Source organism: Engraulis encrasicolus, chromosome 5, assembly GCF_034702125.1.
Source record: "Engraulis encrasicolus isolate BLACKSEA-1 chromosome 5, IST_EnEncr_1.0, whole genome shotgun sequence".
Lineage (NCBI taxonomy): Eukaryota > Metazoa > Chordata > Actinopteri > Clupeiformes > Engraulidae > Engraulis > Engraulis encrasicolus.
This window is the reverse complement of record NC_085861.1, coordinates 24,200,123-24,221,214: the sequence shown is the minus strand read 5'-3', so window position 1 is coordinate 24,221,214 and position 21,092 is coordinate 24,200,123. Positions and strand designations below refer to the sequence as shown.

The following is a 21,092-nucleotide window of genomic DNA, read 5'->3' as shown; positions in this document are numbered from 1 at the left end:
CAAAAAATACTGACCAGCAGGATGTCAGGGAAACTGGTTGGGGGTGGGCACTGGGCACCCTGTTTGTCAGAGGATGCACTCAACTTCATATGGACAGTCATGGGTGAGCGGTTAGGGCGTCAGACTTGCATCCCAGAGGTTGCCGGTTCGACTCCCGACCCGCCAGGTTGGTGGGGGAAGTAATCAACCAGTGCTCTCCCCCATCCTCCTCCATGACTGAGGTACCCTGAGCATGGTACCGTCCCAACGCACTGCTCCCCATGGGGCGCCACTGAGGGCTGCCCCCTTGCACGGGTGAGGCATAAATGCAATTTCGTTGTGTGCAGTGTTCACTTGTGTGCTGTGGAGTGCTGTGTCACAATGACATTGGGAGTTGGCGTTAAAAAAGTTTGGAAAAAATGAATGTCTTTGGGTACTCGATAAAAGGTATCAACTTAAAGAAGAAAACCCCGCACTCACAAGCTACGTCTCATTATTTATTTATAGATTACCACCATGTCCACAAGCAAACGCATTCCGGCTATCAAGCCTTCATCAGTGTGTGGTACACTGGGCACCCTGCCCATTACAATAAAAATGTTTGGCAGAATAACTGGAAGTCCATGTTCAGAACAGAACTGTGATATGGGGACATGAACAAACCATATGTAGAGTAACCGCAGTAGTAGGTTTTTTGGTTGTTTTTAAGGGGAAAAAAGCAAGAAATGAAAATGCACAGCATAGATTGCTTTGGCACATTTAATGCAGCTGGAACATGATCAGCCCAACCCCCCTTGAACAAATGGGAAGATCCTTAGTTGCGGGCAATGGTTTCCTTGACCCAGTCAGAATAGCGGCAAACTGAAGCATACACCCCAGGATGGCCAGCTTCGGCACAGCCATAGCCCCAGGACACCACCCCATGCAGCTCTCCGTTGCAGACCAGAGGGCCACCAGAGTCACCCTGAAATACATGAATATAAAACACAAATAAAAACTGAAATACATGAATATAAAACACAAATATTGAGATTGAGAAGATCATTTTTCTCTCAGCCTGGTCAAAAACTGCACAGCACTACACCGCGTTTCAAATAGAGTCTGTCTATGGGATTACTGACATGACTGTTTCTAGTACCATCCAGGGCCAGCCAGCAGATGGAGTTGAAATGATGTGTGCTTTGTTTGCAATGGAGCAGAGGTGTAGTTGCCTGGGCGAAAAGCCGATTGTTGACTCTGTCAATCAGTCTGGCAAAAGCCATGAGGAAACCGTCTCCGTGGACGGTGGGAGATGGTCTGATCTTACTCTATCATTTAAATTAATTGGAGTTCCAAACTCAAATTAAAACCCATATTGTGCTTTATTAGCATACCTGTTACGTTATAGCGTCACAAAAGCATACAAATAACAAAACGAAAGTGTGAATATAGTTACCTTAACCAATCAGTAACGGAGCTCGCGGGTAAGTTCTACGTCACCACTCTCAACTGTTTGCCGATTGGTTAAACACTGAGAGAACTGAGCTCGAGGCTTTTGCCAGACGATGTGCGGAGCCAAAATCTTTGGGTGGAGTACATGGATGGCGTCGCCAGGCTAGAGGTGTATGCTTATACTTTAAGTGACTTGTTATCATAGTAAAAGAATATATACATGGGTAATATGTAATGGGCCCCGGGACACTCTGCCCTGCAAAAATGGACCTCTACTTCAAAAAGGTAGTGGAGGAGGCCGTGGCTTTTGAGTGGGGGGTGGGGGGATGTGGCGTTGGTGGGGGGTCGGGGGTCGGGGGAATGTTGGGGTTGGGGGGCCCCACTCTGTATCCTGCAGGGGGGGCCCAAGTGTTTGTGTTACGCCACTGACTTGTGGGTATACTTTAAGTGACTTGTGGGTATACTTTAAGTTACTTGTACGTATATATACGCTATAAACACACTAAAAAACCAATGATAACCAATAATCAATGTATAGATGCACACTCTATGCATGACTTAGTGTAGCACTGACCTATAACATCCCACCACGGCTACTATTGATGCTGATTCAAATATAGAACAGAATTCCTCTTTACAAATTCCACTGCAGTATAGTATGAGCAGTTGGTTTTGAGCAGACACAGTTCCTCTATGTATCGCCTATACAGTTTGAAAACAAGTGCGTACCTGACAGGAGTCCTTGCCTCCCTCCAGGTAGCCAGCACAGAACATGTTGTCAGTGATCATGCTCCCGTAGGCCCCCACACACTGGGACTTGGACAACACCGGCAGGTTCAGACATTGCAACAGCGATGCGTAGTTCACTGAAAGTGCAACAAATCGCAAGTGTTCACACAAAGATAATCAAGAAATTGATGAAGAAATATTTGCAATGATATTAAACTATGGATAGCTTTCACTACAGTCATCATCGTCTCTCAATTGGCTCATTTAGATTCATGATTCTACACTGCTGGTTAACATTATTGTAGGCCTAGGAGAAATATTAAAAATAGATGATTAAAAAACGTTGTGATTGTGCTTAAACTTGATACTATGTGGTCAATGCATTTTGCACAACTCCTACAGCCAGCCAGCTCCTCTCCGCTCACCTCCCGTGTTGATCTGGTTGCCCCACCCAGACACGAGGCACTGGCTGCCAGCCGAGGGGCAGCTGCTGGCCAGGGGGATGGGCTGAACATACTGGTCGAAAACGGCCGGCTCGCCCAGCTTGATCAGCATGAAGTCGTTGTCAAAGGTGGCGTCATTGTAGTCGGGGTGGGGAATGACCTTCTCGGCCCAGATGCGCTGCTCCGTGCCCTCCTCCTTGAACAGGTGATGCTCTCCCAGGTGCAGGGCCAGGCGAGGGGGGCTGGGGGTAAGGGCACAGTCACACACAGAATGTGTACTGGAACACTGACAATACTCCATTGGTATTATATTTTAGGGGTAACACTTAATTTTAGGGATACATCTATAAGCACTAATACATGCAATGTTAATGCCTGCATTAGTAACTTGTAAGGCATGTACTAAGCAAACGCTAAGGCCTACTAGGTCCTCACTAAGGTTAAATTGGTAATAAATCCCTTATTGGGCATGAACAGGACATTTGCGAATCAAATCAAATGTTTGATTTTGCTTTGTACATGCCTTATAAGTTACTTATACAGGCATGTATTAATGCTAATAGTTTCCCTAAAATAAAGTGTTACCTATTTTAGTATATTTTATAGGCCTACATTATGCTTTTATACTTCTTTTACACCTTTATTATTCAGAGAGACTGGAAATGAGTGGGGAGAGAGAGAGATGGGGAAGGATCAGGAAACAACTTCGGGCTGGAATCAAACCCAGGCCCCCAGTGTAATAGTGTGGCGCACTAGCCCACTGACCCACGTCGCCCCATACTGTTTTAATACTGCCATACATTTTCAAAAAATATTCAATCACCAATTTTATGGACAAGCCAAACAAGGTAGCCAGTAGACAGTTATGGAATATTTATCCCATGTTATAACGCCACTTTCTTTACGATTATTGGTAGTCAGACTGTGCAGGTTTGAGGTGAGGGGGCTGTGGACAATGTCACACTCAAACACAGATAGCGCACTAGAACACTGACAACAACTGAAGAGTTGAAATGAAAAACCCTATTTTGTGATGCTTTGGTGTTGAGTTTACAAAAAAATAGGCTACATTTTAATACACTTCAAAAGCTAAAAAAACCAGTCCATTTCCTTTTTTGGCCTTGAATTGTTGTACATGATAACATTAAATTGCCTTTTTGATTGAGAATGCTTAGAAAAACACTATTAAATAAATTATTTTTTACAGATATTTGTACTATCTTTTAGAGGACTTTGCATTTAATGCTTCCACTGTTTACATCACTTCTATTCCATACATTGTCAAAAATTACTGAATCACCCAGTGATGTTATCTTTTAGATAAGCCAAATTAGACTGTATATAACTACAAATAGTGATACGATTGTTAGGTAGCAACTATGGGCAAATGGTCTGCAAGCTACAGCATCAAATCCCACCCCTTACCCGAAGTAAGAATGTGTGTATCTGAAATAAAAGCTCTCAAAAGAAAAAGTTAATAATAAACATGTTTATTCTAACAAGACAGGGAAAAAAAGCTTTTTCACCAGTCAGCACTACAGTCACATAACTCCAGTGAGTGACAGTGAGAGAATGAATTTACTCACGGGATGTAGCAGTGTGCAGCAGAGACAGCCCAAAGCTCATTGATCATAGACGCCCCGCACCAGCGCTCCCCGTCGTCGTAGGTGAGGTAGACCTGCCATGGCTGGGAGTGCGGAGGGCACTCGTAACCCCCAATGATCTTATCATCCGGCCCAGCATGGCACTCTGTCCCAGGGCCAGCACATAAGCTATTACTGCTCTGCCCCATACCATGCTGAATGCTTTTAGATTTCAATTCAATTAAACATAATACCATTCATTCATTCACATTAATTAATTCATTTTTTACTTTAAAAAGTTGCTTGAAAAGAGAAAAAACTTTTCTTCACCAAGGCACTCCAAAAAGTATAGTTAAAAATGTCTTTATTATTATGACATGTCCACTAAGGACTTTTAAAAGTCCTTAGTGGACATGTCATAATAATAAAGACATTTTTAATTATACTTTTCGGAGTGCCTTGGTGAAGAAAAGTTTTTTCTCTTTTCAAGCAACTTTTTTGACATTGAACCTTGAACCAAAGAACACCCACAAGAATACTTTTTTTCATCTTCCTAAAGGGACTGAGCACGCCTCTGACTTCCAATCATTTTTTACTTAGTTAACATTCATTCAGGAACTTACCCACTGCTATAATAAACAACGCAAACAGGACAGTCTTCATTGCTACACAAACTGCATGCAAAGCCGAGGCAAAGAAGGCGGTGAAATTGTAGGCTTTCACCCTATAAAAAGGTTATGGCATTTTTTGATTGCAAGAGGAACTACCAAAAAAAAGATTGTTTTAAAAATAACCAATGGAAAAATGGCAGATTATCTCAGTGAAACAGGCCACCTGTTCAAACCCCTCCTATCAAACACATTTATCAGTGTTCTAGATAGCTGTCGCTTTTCAGTTGAACCACAAGTGCAGAGACACTGAAATTGACAACCCAGACCAAAGTTAAATCAGGTTCATCACGATCCTTGCTTCATTGAATTGTCGAACACAAATCTATTTTGGTAACCAAACGACAAAATAAACTCACCAAGACAAGTACAAAGTAGGCCTAATGACCTGTTGACTTATACAGCTTATACAGTAGGCCAGTGTTTCTCAAAGTGGGGCGCAAGCCTCCCTGGGGGTGGCGTGGAGGCATTGCAGGGGGGGGGCGTGTGACATCAGATTTTGGGTTTTTTTCCCCCAAGGAAATTATTTCCTTTCCTTATCTCCTATTTCCTTATTATAAATTGTCATGAATTTCAATAGCATAGGAAATGAACACACGTCCCTCTGTTTTATGTCACCAGTCACCTTTCCTTTGATTTTTCGCAACGCAGCGGTAGTAAAATCAGTCTGCGGCGAATACTGCTGTTGCTTGGGGAGGGGGGGCTCGGAAGCATCCAGACCCTCCGAAGCGGGGAATGATGGGAAAAGTTTGAGAACCACTGCAGTAGGCCTATCCGTAGCAGTATCCCATGCCTGGACTGAAGCATTGACCAGGAGGTGGCGGGTTCGAGCTCCGAGTGGCAGACTATGCAGGAACAACTCAGTTACATTTGCACAACACTTAAACCGTACTGCATTTTCAATGTCTATGGCTATTCTGACTATAGGGCAACTAAGGTTAGAAACACAGTAAAACACAACTGGAAACAGGAATATTTTCGTATGCTTAATTGAAGCATTGCATACAATCAGGATAATTTAAATTAGTAGTCAATAGATGACCTAGTGTAACCAACATCTTTTGTTCATTTGAGACTCAAAGACACTCAACAAAACAAAACAAAAAACATCAAAAACACTATAGGCCTACTTCATATTACATGATATGTGTGTACTTTTGTCCCAAAGTGGTAAATCTATGATCTGAAGAATTGTAAACCTTCAGAGCAAGTGTTGGTTTTTCAAAGCAGACACAAAACCAATTTTGTTCAAAGTAGAGTTTTATAGTGTTGCCATCTTGTTTGTTGAGTTGTTTATTAGAGACCAGCTTCATATTTTTTTTCTGCATTTTACATGAGATTCACGAGTGTGGTCGGATAACGTAACAAATATGCAATATAACCTAGGTGGAAAATGTGTCCAGAAAATGACAATATATATATATATATATATAAATAAAAAATGTCAGTACATTGTGTCTCATTAAGATTCAAATAAAGATGCTACTGTTGAGCATTGGTGTTACCATCCATGGAGAAAACATGGCAGTTGGAGCTGTCATTTACATGTATCTAGTTTCAAAGCTGCAACTACACCCCAAGGTGGCAGCAATGTACAGGACAGTTAAGTTGCTTGAGGTAAGAGGAATAAACCAAATGTTCACCATTTTAAAATGCAATGGACAGGTCTAGTGGCTATGGCTACTCCACGTTTTAGATTTTTTTTTTTAAAGCAAATAAGCAAAACTTAAAAAAAAAAACCCCACACACACAAATATCATATAGAAAACACATTACAAGCCAGCTGGTAATGAACTAAAAGAAAGGAACTGTAGAGTTAAGATTCAGTGTTTTTTTTCCACTGGGGATGGAGATGAATAATCACACAGGATACAATAGGGCCTACTGAACATGTGAAGGTCTGTCAACATGTTGGGCAAATCTAGGCTTAACAGCTTTATATTTATATTTAAAAAAGGCTCTGTCCTTCAAGACCACAAAAATGATCATCATAGAGGACTGAATATAAAATGTATGGCATTAAAAGCATTACAATAATACAAATGGTAGGTTAGTTACAAAAGTACAGCTTATCTCCGTTGGTTGGACAAAATGAGAGAGAAACAGGTTTATGTCCAAGCAGCTCAAAAACAGGGGTGCATTTCTCGAAACCATAGTTGCTAACTGTACTAGCTACTTTGTTGTTTGCAATGCAATTTCCCATTCCTAAAGTTGCTAACTGGCTCACAACTACGCTTTCGAGAAACTCACCCCAGAGACGTTATATCCCCCCGCTGCTAGCAGGGCTGGATTAAGATGGCCTGGCAGGGCGCCTAAACTACAGATTGCTGTGGGCCCCTCAGGAGGAAAGTTTCATGACGCATGTACATAGACAGTGTCATAATTCCAAGATAAAAATTAAAGGGACACTGTGTGAGATTTTTAGTTGTTCATTTCCAGAATTCATGCTGCCCACTCACTAATGTTACCTTTTTCATGAATACTTACCACCACCATCAAATTCTAAGTATTCATTATGACGGGAAAAATTGCACTTTTCATACATGAAAAAGGGGATCTTCTCCATGGTCCGCCGTTTTGAAATTGCTAAAATAGCCATTTTTAGCTGCAAAAATGACTGTAATTGGACCATACTAGTTAATATTTGTTTATTACTTAGTAAACTTTCATGTAAATATCAAATTTGGCAATAGGGAGCCTAGTTTCAATGAGCAGCATAGTTGCAGTACCTTTTTTGACCATTTCCTGCACAGTGTCCCTTTAAGGATAAAATGTCTTACCAACTGTGGAGAGGATTATTGCGGGATTCAACTGTATATTCAAGACAACACATTTCAATATGGCATCTCATCACAATTCTGCCATCTGACCCTCAAATGTTTTTGATCACGTCCATCCACCCTCACGGACTGCTTTTCCCACTCCCCAGCTCCACCTAAACCTTCTCCGGTAACCAAACTGGTCATTAAATAAAACAGTACCACTATTTAATTCACATGCGTGAATTCATCACTTAATAAACATTAATTCAGAAACTTACCCACTGCTACAACACAAACAAGACAGCCTTCATTGTTACACATTTCGCAGTGTTTGGGAAAAGTCCCACCTTTCAGTTGAACCGAAAGTGCAGAAAGACTGTAATTTACAACACAGACCAAAGTTAAATGAGGTTAATTAAGATCCTTTATTGAATTGTTGAACACAAATCTATTTGGTAATTGAAGTGGGAAATAATCCAAGGCAAGCCTACAAGTAATGCCCCTCAGGCACAATGGCATTCATGGCTTTAGCAATAAGAAATCCTTTTTGAGGTGAAAAAATAGTAAGCTAGAAATAAACAAATGACTACACACACACACACACACGTGCACACACGAAAAGAGTCAAAATGCTGCTCATAGCTTTTCAAGATTATTGTGGATATAAACCAAACAATATTAGAATTTGGCCTCATCAGAGAAACAATGAACAAAAAAAAAACAGTTATTGGTCCTCTTAGAAATCTCCAACTCTCCTCAAGTTTTCAAAAGCCCTCAGTTGAGAATAAAAACAATACCCAAGAATAAAGAATATCCATGATAGAATGAGATGACTGAACTTTCAAAAGAAACAAATTATTTTAAAATCCTGCATTCAGGCAATACCGACACGCATGCCAAGAATAAATCTAATGCCACAGCATCATGTTAACAACACTGAAAACCAGAAGCTTGGTGCCGGATGAGACCTTTGTGTGATGACTTGTCCAGCTCAGACTGCTAGTCCAGGCACTTTAAAATCAGGCTTAAAGGAGAATTCTGACTAATCTCAACATGCAGCTGTATTGCTAACTCTACCCTTGACTTGGCAGTGCTCCCTTTTCATTCAGTCCTTGCCAAGCTAATGGGGGAATGGGTTTGTTTACAAATTGTTTGAAAACATTTTAAAATACACCAAATGTCATTCCAAGTTGTGTAACAGGAGCAGACACATTTCAACACCACAGTCATTTTTGGGATGACATTTGGATGTTAAGAACAAGAGAATGTTTCAGAAAATATGTAAACAAACCTCATGTCCCCATTCGCTAGCCAGGATCTCAGAAAGACCTGAACAAAAAGAAATTCCATAAGGTATCCTGAGCAATACAACTGCATGTTGAAATTGTCCAGAATTCCATCAATGCAATGAACTGCATAACTGTTCAACGGTCATATGCACATTCATTTAAACAAAAAGGCATACTTAATATTAAACAACACTAGTGTGGTCTGAGGAAGACTAAAGTGACTTATGACAGCTGTAGGTGATGTGTGGAGAGTAGTTTACTCCCGACCCCTAATGCACAGTGTGGTGGTCGTGGTCCGCATTCACAGCTCACCACTGGCGTGTTTCATGTAGTGTAGGTGAAGATCTGCCTCCTGGAAGAAAGAGCTGACACATATGAAGCACCTCAACGGCCCTTCCTGCTGCTGGGGCTGCACTTGAGGTGCCAGTGCTTTAACAAGCACCACTTCCTCCTCCTCTTCCTCCTGTGGTTGGACATCTCTTCTTGGAGTCTGCTGCACGGGTGCTCTGTATCCTGTGATCTGCACGTCCTCTTCCCTCTGCCTGGACCAATCAGCACTCTTGTCAGAGCTTTTAGAGGAATGTGAACCAGCATTCTGCCTCTCAGTGCTGACACTTGTTTGGCCATGCATCTTTGCTGCAGTGCCATACTTATAAGGCAGGGGGCGCACTTTGGCTCCCTCCGACTTCAAAAGGTCCTCCACCTTTTCTTCTCTGGGTTGGGCGTTAAAGTCAGGCAAGGGACGTCGCTGATGCGCATCACCGACCACGCCGCCTTGGCTACCGATCACGAGAGTCCTCACAACACCGATCTTTTGTGGTCCCAAGGCAGCGCCTCCTCCCCTCACGCTGGCCGGCTTCGCCGCCGCGTTCAGCATGTCGTCAACGCCCACCTTGCTGTCGTGTTTCTTGCGGTGTGTGATCAGGTCACCCAGATGGGAGAACCTCCGGCTGCAGTAGTGGCACCTGTAGGGCTTTTGGCACCTGTTGTGCGCGGTGGAGTAGTGGGACTTGAGCTCGGCCGGCAGCCTGAAGGACTTGAAGCAGGCGTGACACTTGATTTGTCTCTGTTCGTGGCGATAGAGATGCCTGTCCAGGGCGTTGACGTCCTTGAAGCCCTTGGCGCAGGCCAGGCACCAGTGGGGCCTCTTCTTGTGGTGCTCCATGTGATTGGCCCACGTGGTCTTGCAGGAGAACGTCTTGTTGCACTGCTCGCAGTAGAGCTCTACAGGCTTGTTCTGTTCTTCTCTTGACGTTTTGTGACTCAGCGTCATGTGCAGGGAGAGGCTGATGGCACGATGGAAGATCTTCCCACAGTCCGGGCACTTGAAGGCCTTCTCCTTGGGCTTTGAGGTGCTGTCCGTCTCGTGGGTCTTCTGGTGGTTCTTGAAGGACTCCAGGTAGGAGTAGATGTTGCCGCAGATCGTGCAGGGGTAGACGCGGCTGTTGGCGTTGTAGACCGGCTTCTCATCCTGCGAAAGCATGGCCTTGCGGGGCCGGACACGGAAGACGTCAGACGGCTTCAGCGCAAAGCTGCTCCCGAAAAAATCCTCCTCGTCTTCAGGCCCTCTGCCGCCGTCTTTGTTGTCCTTAGTGCTCCGTTCACACTCTTCTGCCTCGTTTTTGGTCTGAAGAGGGCGCTTCCCGGCCCTGCGCTCCTTCTCCGCTGCCTCCTCCACGTGCATGCGCAGGTGCACCTTGAAGGCCTCCAAGCGGGTGAACTGCTGCCCGCAGTCCTGGCATCTCATGTTGCGGAGCTTCACTAAGAGAGGGAGAGAGACGTGTTAAAAGGCTGCCAACCTTAAAGGATGTCAATATTAAGCACTTATCGCAGCTTTTCTGAGTTGTCTGCAATGCAGAGGGGTTTGTCTCCTTCTGTCCTTAATAATAAATAATAATAATAATTGTATTTGTATAGCACTGTATCACACAGGCATGCAGCTCAAAGTGCTTAACAAATGGAAAAAAAACATCAGTGTTAAAGATGGATTTAAAAAGTAGAGAGGAGAGACAGAAACAAGAAAGAATAGCAAGAGGACAAAAGAAGAAGACATAGATAGAGATTGTAGAGTCATAAGATCCACATAGGTTGGGCCCAGGATTCCTAGAGGCATAAGGTCCACAGAGGCTGGGTCCAGCATAAGTGATAGATAGTCACACTGAAATTGGGCCCTGGTGGCAACGGGTGAGGAAAAACTCCCTTTTCTCCCTTGAAACCACCCAAAAACAACCTTTTTTTTTTTTTTTTAAATGTGCAATTTAAGAAGTGGTTGGTGGTGTTCCAAAATCGCAAAATACTGTATGGTTTATGTCATGTTTTGGCATTTTGTAAATGAAAGAACAACTGGCATTTACAAAATGTTAATTTAAACACACATTTCCTCACAAAATGTATGTAATACCAGTGAATACCAGAAGCCACTTGGTGAGTTGCACATTTTTATGATTTGGATGGATTGGGTGGTTGGAGAATCGGACATGCCCATAAACAGCCATTCTAATCAATACAAAATAATCCAAATTAGTCACATAAAGGAGATGGCAGCACACAAACAATAGGTGCAGACTACTATTGCAAACAACTCAGAAGAGGGGCTAGGATGTTCACATCTATCCCCTTTTCTGAGCTGCCAGCAATAACTGAATGATATAAAGTCTTTAAAAGATATGTCCATTATTTAGTGGATAAATAATGGACATATCCTTTAAAGACTTTAGATCATTCATACACAAATCAATGTCAACATCTATCTCTCTGCATACAGCACAACTAACCATGATGCTTCAGGTTACTGATTTTTAAACTGGACTTTACTGGAAACTGGACTGGACTCACAATACTTAAAACATGCCTTTTCAATAATGGCTATGGCTATTTGGACTAGCGTGCAACCAAGTTTAGTCACACAATAAAACAAAACTGTAAACAGATATATCTTCTTATAGTGCTTTATTGAAGCATTGCATACAATCAGGATAATTCAAAGTAGTAGCCTAGAAGAGATCACTAACCAACGCCTTTTACACTTGAGATTCAAAGACACTCAACTAGTCTCAAAAAACCACTAGACTTCATATTACATGTGTGTGTATTTCTGTCCCAAAGTGGTATATCTATGATTAGGATCTGAAGAAGTATAAAGCTTCAGAGCAAGTGTTGGTTTTTCTAAGCATGAGCCTATCAGACAGAAACCCAATTTTGTTGAGTTGTATAGAGTTGTCATTTATTATTTCTTTGCATTTTACATGAGATAGTGTGGTCGGCTAACGTAACAAATATATGCTATAACCCAGGAGGAAAATGTGTCCAGAGAATTATACTTTCAGGGCTGTAATAATTAATGACAATATATTCTTTGAAGTGGTTGTGTAAGAAATTATTTACAAACGGCAATATTAATTTACGACCATAGTCCAACGAATCAACACTTAAAAGCACAGAGAGGGCATCAAATGCCTTAATAGTAATACCAATTACAATGTAGGCCAATCCAACAGTCATCTGTGCCGCATGCTCCAACTTAAATTAACGGGTATTTCAAAGGAATACAAATATACTGTTAGAAAATATACAACAAACTACAGAAATTTCAAGCAAGGTCAGCCTCAGAGCATACAGTGCAAAAATTCCCAATCCACAGAACTGGCAGAAAACAGTACTAAACAAACAATAGTGACAAAACATGTCGCTCATCTCTGAATTTGATTTGCCATTTTGTTTTTTTTACAAACAAACCTATAGGTCTCTGACATGTGATTGTTTACAAGCTTCTTAGTTCTTAATGCTGTTACCATGCCACTCACTGCCTCAAGTAACCCATTTCACAATATGACAAAACGAAAATAAAATAAAATAATTAAGGAAAAACAAAAATAGTGTTAGTACAACTTGTCTCAGTAAGATTCAATTCAGATTCTACTGTTGAGCATGGGGGGTACCATCCATGGAAAAACATGCCAGTTTGAGTTGTGGCATTCACCAAGTTTCAATGCAGCAACTACACCACAAGGTGGCAGCAGTGTACAGGACAGCTGAGTTGCTTGAGGTAAGGGGAATAAACCAATGTTCACCATTTTAATGCAATGGACAGGTCTAGAGCCTATGGCTACTCCACATTTAAATTGTTTTTAAAAAACACAAACACAAACAGAACTTATCTTCAAACAAAAGCAACATAAAAATAACATCAATAGAAAACACAACATTACAAGCCAGCTAGTAATGAACTAAAAGAAAAGAGCTGTATAGTGTTAAGATTTATTTCTTTCACTGGGGATAGAAATGAATAGATGTAACCTACATGAGATGATTCAAATGTCACAAAACATTCATTTAACCTCAGCCCCCAAAGACATTCGTTCCCCCCCCCCATAGCTTCATTAGATCAATAGTCTCCCTGTGCGTGTAGGATGTAGTGCTGATGCAGCTCAGTCTCATCACAAAAAGACATGCCACACTCGATGCATGTCTCCAGGCTGCTAAGGTTCCTGTTGGGAGAGGGAGGCTCAGCCTCGGCCTCCTTAGGCTCCTTGTCGCCCATGCACTCCTGGTGGTGGTCGATGAGGTCCCGCACCTCAGTGAAAGTAAGGGGACATAGGGTACAGTGGTAAGTGGGCTGGGCTGGGGCTGAGGGCTGGGCTGGTGCGGGGGCTGGGGGAGGGGGAGGGGGAGGGGAAGGGGAAGGGGACTGGCTCTTGTGCTGAGCTTGGTGCACCTGCAGAGCAGTAGGGGACAGAAAGAACTTTCCACAGTGCTGACACTTGTGGCCCTTCTGAAAGGACATCACCGGTGCCGGCGGTGACACGGTCACGGCTTTCCCAACTGTCTGCAGCTGCTGCTGAGGTGACGTGTTCTTCACGGGGCTGCCGGGAGGTGACGCCGAGGGGGGCCGCGGGGGGCTCATGGGGCCCGAGGTGCTGAGGCGGTAGCGCAGCTCAGTGGGCAGCCGCTTGCGCACCTCGTCGTGCCAGGCCAGGTGCTGCTGCAGCTGCGCCTCGGTCCAGTAGCCGCGGCAGCAGAGCGCGCAGCAGAAGGGCCGCGTCTTGGCCACGTCGCGGTGGGCCTTCAGCTGCTCCTCGCTGGGGAAGGCCTTGCCACACTTGTGGCACTTGAAGAAGCACTTGCTGACCAGCTCGGTCGGCTGGCGGATGACCACGGGAGTCTCTTCCACCTTCACCTTGACGACGGTGGGGGGCTTTTGGGGTTTGGGGGGCTTGGGCAGCTTGGAGGAGGACTTGGAGAGTTTGGGTGGCGGCTGCACCTTTATGTTTTTGCAAGTCTTGCGGTGATTGTAAAGGGCTCCCTGAGAACTGTAGCTTTTTTCGCAGTCTGGGCACGGGAAGGGCTTTTGCCGTACCACGGGCACCGCGGGCACCACTGTTACAGGCTTTTGCCGTACTACGGGCGCCGCGGGCACCACTGTTACAGGCTTTTGACGTACCACGGGCGCTGCGGGAGCCACGGGCGCTGCGGGAGCCACGGGCACCACTGTTACAGGCTTTTGGGGCACCTCGACGGGCACTGGTAAGGGCTTTTGGGGCACCACTGCGGGCTTCCTGTGCACCTGCCATTTGTGGGCGCGCAGCCCTCTGATTGTGGGGAAATTCTTGGGGCACATTGGACACTGGTAGACTTTCAGTTTCAAGTTGTTCTTTTTAGAGGGGCTGGTGCTCGACGGGGCTTTAGGTGGCACGGTGGGCTTAACTGGGGGTGCTTTGGGAGCAGGGACATGCGGGGGTGGTGGCGTTGATAATGATGACGACGACGACGACAAAGATTTGTCAGTGGTGGGGGCAGTTGATTTGGCATGGTGAGTGTCAAAATGACTGGTGAGCTGTGATCCTATCTGAAAGGTCTGGTCACACTCAGGACAAGCTAACAAGGCCCCTGACTGATTCGTGATTGGCTCAGTACTGTCTGTGGCGCTGGCACTGGCGGCTGTGACGGGCGTGTTGTCCGTGGGTGGGTGGTATTTCTGATGTCGCCGCAGCACACATAAATAATAGAAGCCCTTACCACAGAGATTACAAAGGAAAGGCCCGTCATCGACGGATTTTGTAAGCGAGGATTTCTCCTCGCTCGACAGGAACCCAGCAAATTTTTTGTCTGTGTGCCACCGCCTGTGCGTTCCCAGAGCCGAATTATTGGAAAAGTGGCGGCCACAGTCAGAACACTGGAATGGATACTTGCCAGCTTTCTGCTCTGCAGTCAACTGGGGCACTCGACTGAGTCTGGCCATTCTCCTCGATTTGGCTAATGAGGTGTGAGTTTTAAGATGTATTCTTTTATGGAAATTAAGCGCGCCTATCACTGCAAAGCTTCTGTCACAATGCAGACATTTATATTTCAGATCTAAAGGTTGGGCCTCAGGGGGTATCTGAAGAAAACCAGGATCAGGCACAGATACATTTTGGTTTGAACTAGATTCTGATTCTTGTACACTGTCTACAGCTGGCACTTGCTCTACCTTGACCTCTTTATTTTTCGCGCAGTACTTCAGGTGGTTGTCTAACGCCGCCTGAGTAAAACACTGACGGGGACAAGTGGGGCATGGAAACCTTTCTCTGGGCTCCAGCTTCGGGGCAACGGCCTCGATATCCTCCTCGACCGCATGGCTCTTCATGTGGAACTGCAGCGCCATGGCGCGGGAGAAGAGCTTGCCACACTGCTCGCAGCTGTACGAGTTCTTTTTCACCTGTTCTACCTGCAAATCAAAAGACTTGGCCGGCGGGGGATTTTCTTGGACGCTCGCGTGCATAAGTTGATGTTTCAGGAAACAGCCCAGCATGCGGTAAGACTTGCCACACACTCCGCAGGTGTGCAGCTCCTGCTTCTCTTGCTTGTGTTTCCTCATGTGCCAACCCAAGCCTCTCCTGAACTTCAGCCCACAGATGGGGCAGGCCACCTTGCGTCGGCGGCCGTTGACAGGTGCGGTGGACTCTGGCTTTGGAGTCCAACAGCTTGCATGCTGCTTGTGATAAGAGAAGGCGCCAAGAGACCAAAAGCTCTTCCCACATTTCTTGCAGTGGTAAGCCTTTGGGCCCAGCAGGGATTTCTTTGGATTAAATGGTTCTTTTTTCACCTCAGGTGCAGGTTCAGGTGCAGGAGTGTCCTTCACAACTCTTCCAGGAAAGCAGACTTTTTTGTGGTTGTATAAACCACTGGCGTTGGAGTAGCTCTTATCACAATCCGGGCATGCAAATGGTTTCTTTGTGTTGTTGTGATGCTGTTGGTGGGAGTGCAAGGCTGACAGTCTGGAAAAGCGCATCCCGCACTCTTCACATTTAAAGCTGTTCTTTTTCAGCTCTGCGAGCTGGTACGAGATGGACTTGTAAGGGGTTCTGTCTTCATGTTTGCCCAGGTGAGCGTTATGTGCAGGCATTGAGTAACTCTTGTGTCCACAGATGTCACAGAAAAAGTACCGTTTCATGACAAACGTGGGGACAGGAACCTTCTTCTTGACGCATGCTTTTTTACCCATGCCACCTCTGTGCCACAGCCTATGACAGCGCAGTCCAACGGCAGTCTCAAACTGTCGGCCACATTCCGGACATTCAAAGTCCACTTTCTGCCGAGGCTGTGGAATGCCCCTAAGCAAACTTTTCATCTTCATGTTTTGGTCAGTAAGCGGAGTGAAGTTGACCTTGACGATTTGCACATCCGCCTCTGGCTTATAATGCTGTGGTGAAGTGGGCGTGTTATCGGTTGTGGGGAGAGTGGTAGTGAGAGTGTTGTGTGGTGGTTGTGGTGGTGGTGGCGGTGTTGGTGGTGGGAGTGGTTCTTCCGCTTCATCAACATCCGATTCACACACCAGTTCCAGGTCAGGGTTCTGGTCCGGCTCAGCCACCTCCACCTCAATGTCCGATAACGAGCCGGTATCTGAGGCCGTAACACTGACAACCTCTACGTTGAGATCTTCCGTGTCATTTTCCTCGCCAGTGTACTCCGCCGTCTCAGTGCTGTTGTCAAGTTCAATGCCCGCGCCTTCCTCCACAGCAGTGTCCTGAGAATAAATCATCGCCCCGATGGCAAAGTTCGTCTCCTTCACCTTGTCTAACAGGTACAGCTTCTGAGGCGAGGGAGGGGTTGTACTGTTGTTGGTCGCCGTCGCCGGAGCCTCCAAGTCACCATAAACGTCTGCGTGGCAAAGCTGATGGGACTGAAGGGCGGAGGCTCGAGAGAAGCGACGGCCGCAGTCCTGACATTCAAACGACTTCTTCTGCAGCTGGCAGACCTGATGGAGGAAGGACTTGGCAGGCGCCTCCTCGCTGTGCGCTAGTCTCTGATGCTTGTGGAAGAAGGTGAGCGAGGTGAAGGTCTTGCCACACTCCTTGCAGGACAGGGAGACGCCGCTGTTGCGAATCAGGTCGCGCCGCTTGTGCCAGCGCTCGTGGCACGCCAACGCCACGGGGCTGTCGTACTGCTTCTCGCACTGGGAGCACTTGAAGTTGCGCTTGGCTTCCACTTTCACCACTTTGGCCGTGACGGTGGGGCTGCACACAGAGCTGAACCGCTGGTGCGTGCTCAGGCCGCACAGTGTGCGAAACGATCGTCCACATTCGCAAGTGAATGGGGTTTTCTGGTTTTCGTCTGAAGTTTCGGATATTTCGGCAGCCTGTTCGGAAAGTTCGTTTTCACTCAGATGTTCCAGGCCTGAAGACTCCTGGCCTGGTTGCTCTGAGATTGATGGTTCATGATCTGAAGATTCTTGGGCTGATGGTTCCTGGGATGATGATAATGATTCTTGGTCTGACGGCTCCTGGGCAGACGGTGCCTTCCCCACACCACCACGGGGTTTGATGAGTTTCACTTCATGGCAGCGGCGGTGGGCGTCAAGTGCTGAGGCGCGGGAGTAGGAACGGTCGCATGTGGGGCACTGGAACGATTTCTTCTTCAGGTCCTCCAGCTGGTGGAAAACAGACTTGGAGGCCTGCTTGTGCGAGCGCCGATGGTTGAGAAACTGCCCGACAGTGGAGTACTGCTTACCGCAGTCCTCGCACTCGTAATAACGCTTCATACCACCCAGCGAGTAGCTGTTCTCCTGGCCGTGTTTCAGCGCCTGGTTGCGGTGCTTCAACTGATGACTGAAAAAGCCGCGCGAACTGGAAAACTTGCGGCCGCAAATGGCGCAGCACAGGGTCTTGCGGCCGCCGTCCTGAGAGACAAGCAGGTCGTCCCACTGAGCATCACTGTCCAAGCACACGATGGGTCCGTCGTGGGTGTGCGACCGACAGTGCTCCAGGTAGATCTCCTTGTTGTCGAAGCTCTCGCCACAATCCACACAGCGGAATTGCCACCCCCCTAGAAATACAAAGGGGAAAATAGGAGGTCAGGGCGACTCCTGTTGCCAAGGGAAAGGAAGAAAGGATAAAACAAAAAATGTTGCAGCAAATCACTAAATAACAAAATGTGGATCGCCTTGTTCCATCAAACCATTTCAATAATAAAGAAAATACCACTGTTTTAAGAACAGGTGTTTATTTGTCACACAAGTTCGTTTGTACAGGACAAAGATGTTGAGGAAAAAAAAAACATTGTGAGCTAGAAAGCATAAACTGCACATCATTCCTTAACCCCTTAATGCGCGCCGTACCTCCAGTGGCACGCTGTACTAGTCATTGAAATGTAACTACCACAGCACTACAATACTATGACACAACACAGACCCCTTAGTAATGCACCACGACTTGGTCATTACCATACTGGGAACAACAAATGTATAGTGTCTTAAGGGGTTAAAGGTGCACTGTGTAGGATGGTGGTCAGAGTAGGCATTGCAACCATGCTGCCCATTGAAACTCTGCTGCTTATTGCCAAATTTGATCTTTTCATAAATATTTATAAATAGTAATAAACTAATATTCACTAGTATGACCAAAGTACAGTAGGTTTTATGCAGCTAAAAATGTCAAGATGGTGGACAATGGAGATGCTCCCCCTTTTCATGTAGGAAAAGAGAAATTTTCCATTTTCCCAATGAATACTTATATTTGACGGTGGTGGTATTTGTGGAAAAGGGTAGCATGAATTCTGTAAATAAACTACTAAAATATTACACAGTGCACCTTTAATATACAAGTGAAAATAAAAACATGTCACACACATATGCATACCATAACAATGTCAATTCATTGAATCAGGGGACAAGACATAAAGCCAATAAATAAAATGAAATAACACAACACCCCTGTATCAAATGTGTTAACTGCTTTTAGGGTGCAGTAACTTCTTATCAAATATAGCAGTCTGTCAGTAACTTCATCTTGCCATGAGAGGTGCCAGTGCATCCACACATACACATCGCAGTATCATCCTCAGAAACAATCCCTCCCCCTCCCCCCGTTTCCGATATAGAATAAACAATACCGTTTACTGCATTACATCAAGCAAATTTGCGGGGATAACAATTATTCACACCACTGTCAATAATGTTATTTGTAAAACCAATTGATGTTGCAATAAATAGTATATGTGGCAAGCAACCTACAACCAGGCTATGTCATAACGCTCCGGTTGTTTATGCTGCAAATGGAGACATACTGAAAACACGTTCACTGACCTCACCTAAGTGACAGCTGATGTTTATTTCAGATAAGCTGGACTGTACGGCGTCCCCTCAAAAACGCTCTGGCACACTCCCAGCAGATATAAAATAGGCCAATTCCTCTGACATCAGTTCGATAGTCATTGTGGTCAATTTGAACCTCATACATTTAACTGTAAACCTGCAAGTTTTAGGGATGATGCTAAATGAGCTAAGCTAGCTATATGTCAGAACGCATATGTGACTTGCTTTTAATGGAGGCTAGAAATGGAGGACATGTATTTAATTCCACACACGTTATGTAAAGATTGGAATAGAGACGTATTAGGTTTTTTGTAGCAACTGTCAAGTGTTCCAAATACAAGCTCATAGTGTGGTGCACAGATAGTGTTAGCGTGCTAGCAAATGTTTTAAAACAATTGTTTTGATGTCTGAATATAGGAATTAAAAATATACATATATAGATAAATGTATATGTACAAGACACATGCTCGTTACATATGTTATAATGAAAATACATATTATTAAGAACTACAAATCGCGATACTTGAGAACCAAACTGTAATCACTAGTAAGCTCCCACAATGCCCACTCCTCGAGAAGTCAGGTAGCTAGTCATCCACAGTTTGGGTTTTGTTAATTTGCTGACTAAGTTGTTATGGAGGACAAACCAATTAGCAATATTTAGGTTGTCTGCATGAAACAGCATAATTGGACCTTGAAAAATACTTTGGTTAATGTATAAAGGACTCAACATTTAACATTTATCTGAAATACAGGAGAGGTTAACACCACATACAGTTAGCTACTTTGCTGGAAAGCTAAGCACTGAGAACCGTGTCAGTTGAGACTTGTATTTGAACCAGGCAATATTTACTCACCGTCAACATTTTCTTCGCCAACTGATTCATTTGCAGAAGCTCTCTCCTCCGACTCGTCACCGATCTCGTCTATGTTTATCTGCATATATTCTTCTTCCTCCTCCATTGGCTCTTCTTTTATTGTAATGGGTGGCACAGCGTTAAACCCAACAATCTCGGCGTGGTTCTTAGGTGAAGATGGCCCACCATGCCTTGAGTCTGCGACAGCACCTACCGCATCTTTTCTTACTTGATCGGGATTATTAGTATTTTGGACAACATTACTAGTCCCTTCCCTGTCTTGCGAAAGTGCATTGGTATTTTCTTGCAACTCGCCACCCTTTTCAGAGTAAACAGCAGCCATAGTGGCTCTATTCCACTCCAGGGGCCCCTCGCGCTCGCACGCACCCTGCTGCAACACAGCAAAACGAGAGTGCGGAAACACTGGGCCCCAGGAAATTACGACAAAGAACTTCCCAAAATGGCGCGGCATCAGCCATCCGAGTCAACAGTTTATTTTGATAGTTTTTTAAATTATTGATATTAATACATTTTGAAACATAGCGTGTCTCTGCTTTTTATTGTAATTACGACGTCCCAACCTATTAATAATAGTAGGCTATGAAAGTCATAGGCTATAAAAGTCAGCTACATTTTGGCCTAAAATCGTGGATTGAAAATTGGGCTGGGGTTTTCCTTATAAATAAAACCACTTGACACAAGGCTATAACACATTTTACAGGCATTTTTTTTTTTTTTTTGGGGGGGGGGGGGGGGCAAAGGGGTCAGTTGTCCTGGGAGAGAG

General features: G+C 44.8%; 3 protein-coding genes across 3 annotated transcripts; all 3 read right to left on the bottom strand.

Moving 5' to 3' along the window:
* Positions 1 to 730: 730 nt before the first annotated feature.
* LOC134449175 (trypsin-2-like) lies at positions 731 to 4,852 on the bottom strand. Its single transcript, XM_063198991.1, has 5 exons — positions 4,789 to 4,852; positions 4,169 to 4,331; positions 2,565 to 2,824; positions 2,140 to 2,276; positions 731 to 943 (listed from the first exon to the last, which is right to left on the bottom strand). The coding sequence occupies exons 1-5, from the start codon at positions 4,826 to 4,828 to the stop codon at positions 794 to 796; spliced, it is 750 nt and encodes a 249-aa protein (XP_063055061.1). The 5' UTR covers positions 4,829 to 4,852; the 3' UTR covers positions 731 to 793.
* Positions 4,853 to 9,185: 4,333 nt separating this feature from the next.
* LOC134449743 (zinc finger protein 528-like) lies at positions 9,186 to 10,631 on the bottom strand. The gene has a single exon (XM_063199852.1). The coding sequence runs from the start codon at positions 10,629 to 10,631 to the stop codon at positions 9,186 to 9,188; it is 1,446 nt and encodes a 481-aa protein (XP_063055922.1).
* Positions 10,632 to 11,816: 1,185 nt separating this feature from the next.
* On the bottom strand, positions 11,817 to 20,710 carry si:ch211-261d7.6 (zinc finger protein 208). The gene is made up of 2 exons (XM_063198989.1): positions 20,309 to 20,710; positions 11,817 to 18,184 (listed from the first exon to the last, which is right to left on the bottom strand). The coding sequence occupies exons 1-2, from the start codon at positions 20,649 to 20,651 to the stop codon at positions 13,269 to 13,271; spliced, it is 5,259 nt and encodes a 1,752-aa protein (XP_063055059.1). The 5' UTR covers positions 20,652 to 20,710; the 3' UTR covers positions 11,817 to 13,268.
* Between the last annotated feature and the right edge of the window lie 382 nt (positions 20,711 to 21,092).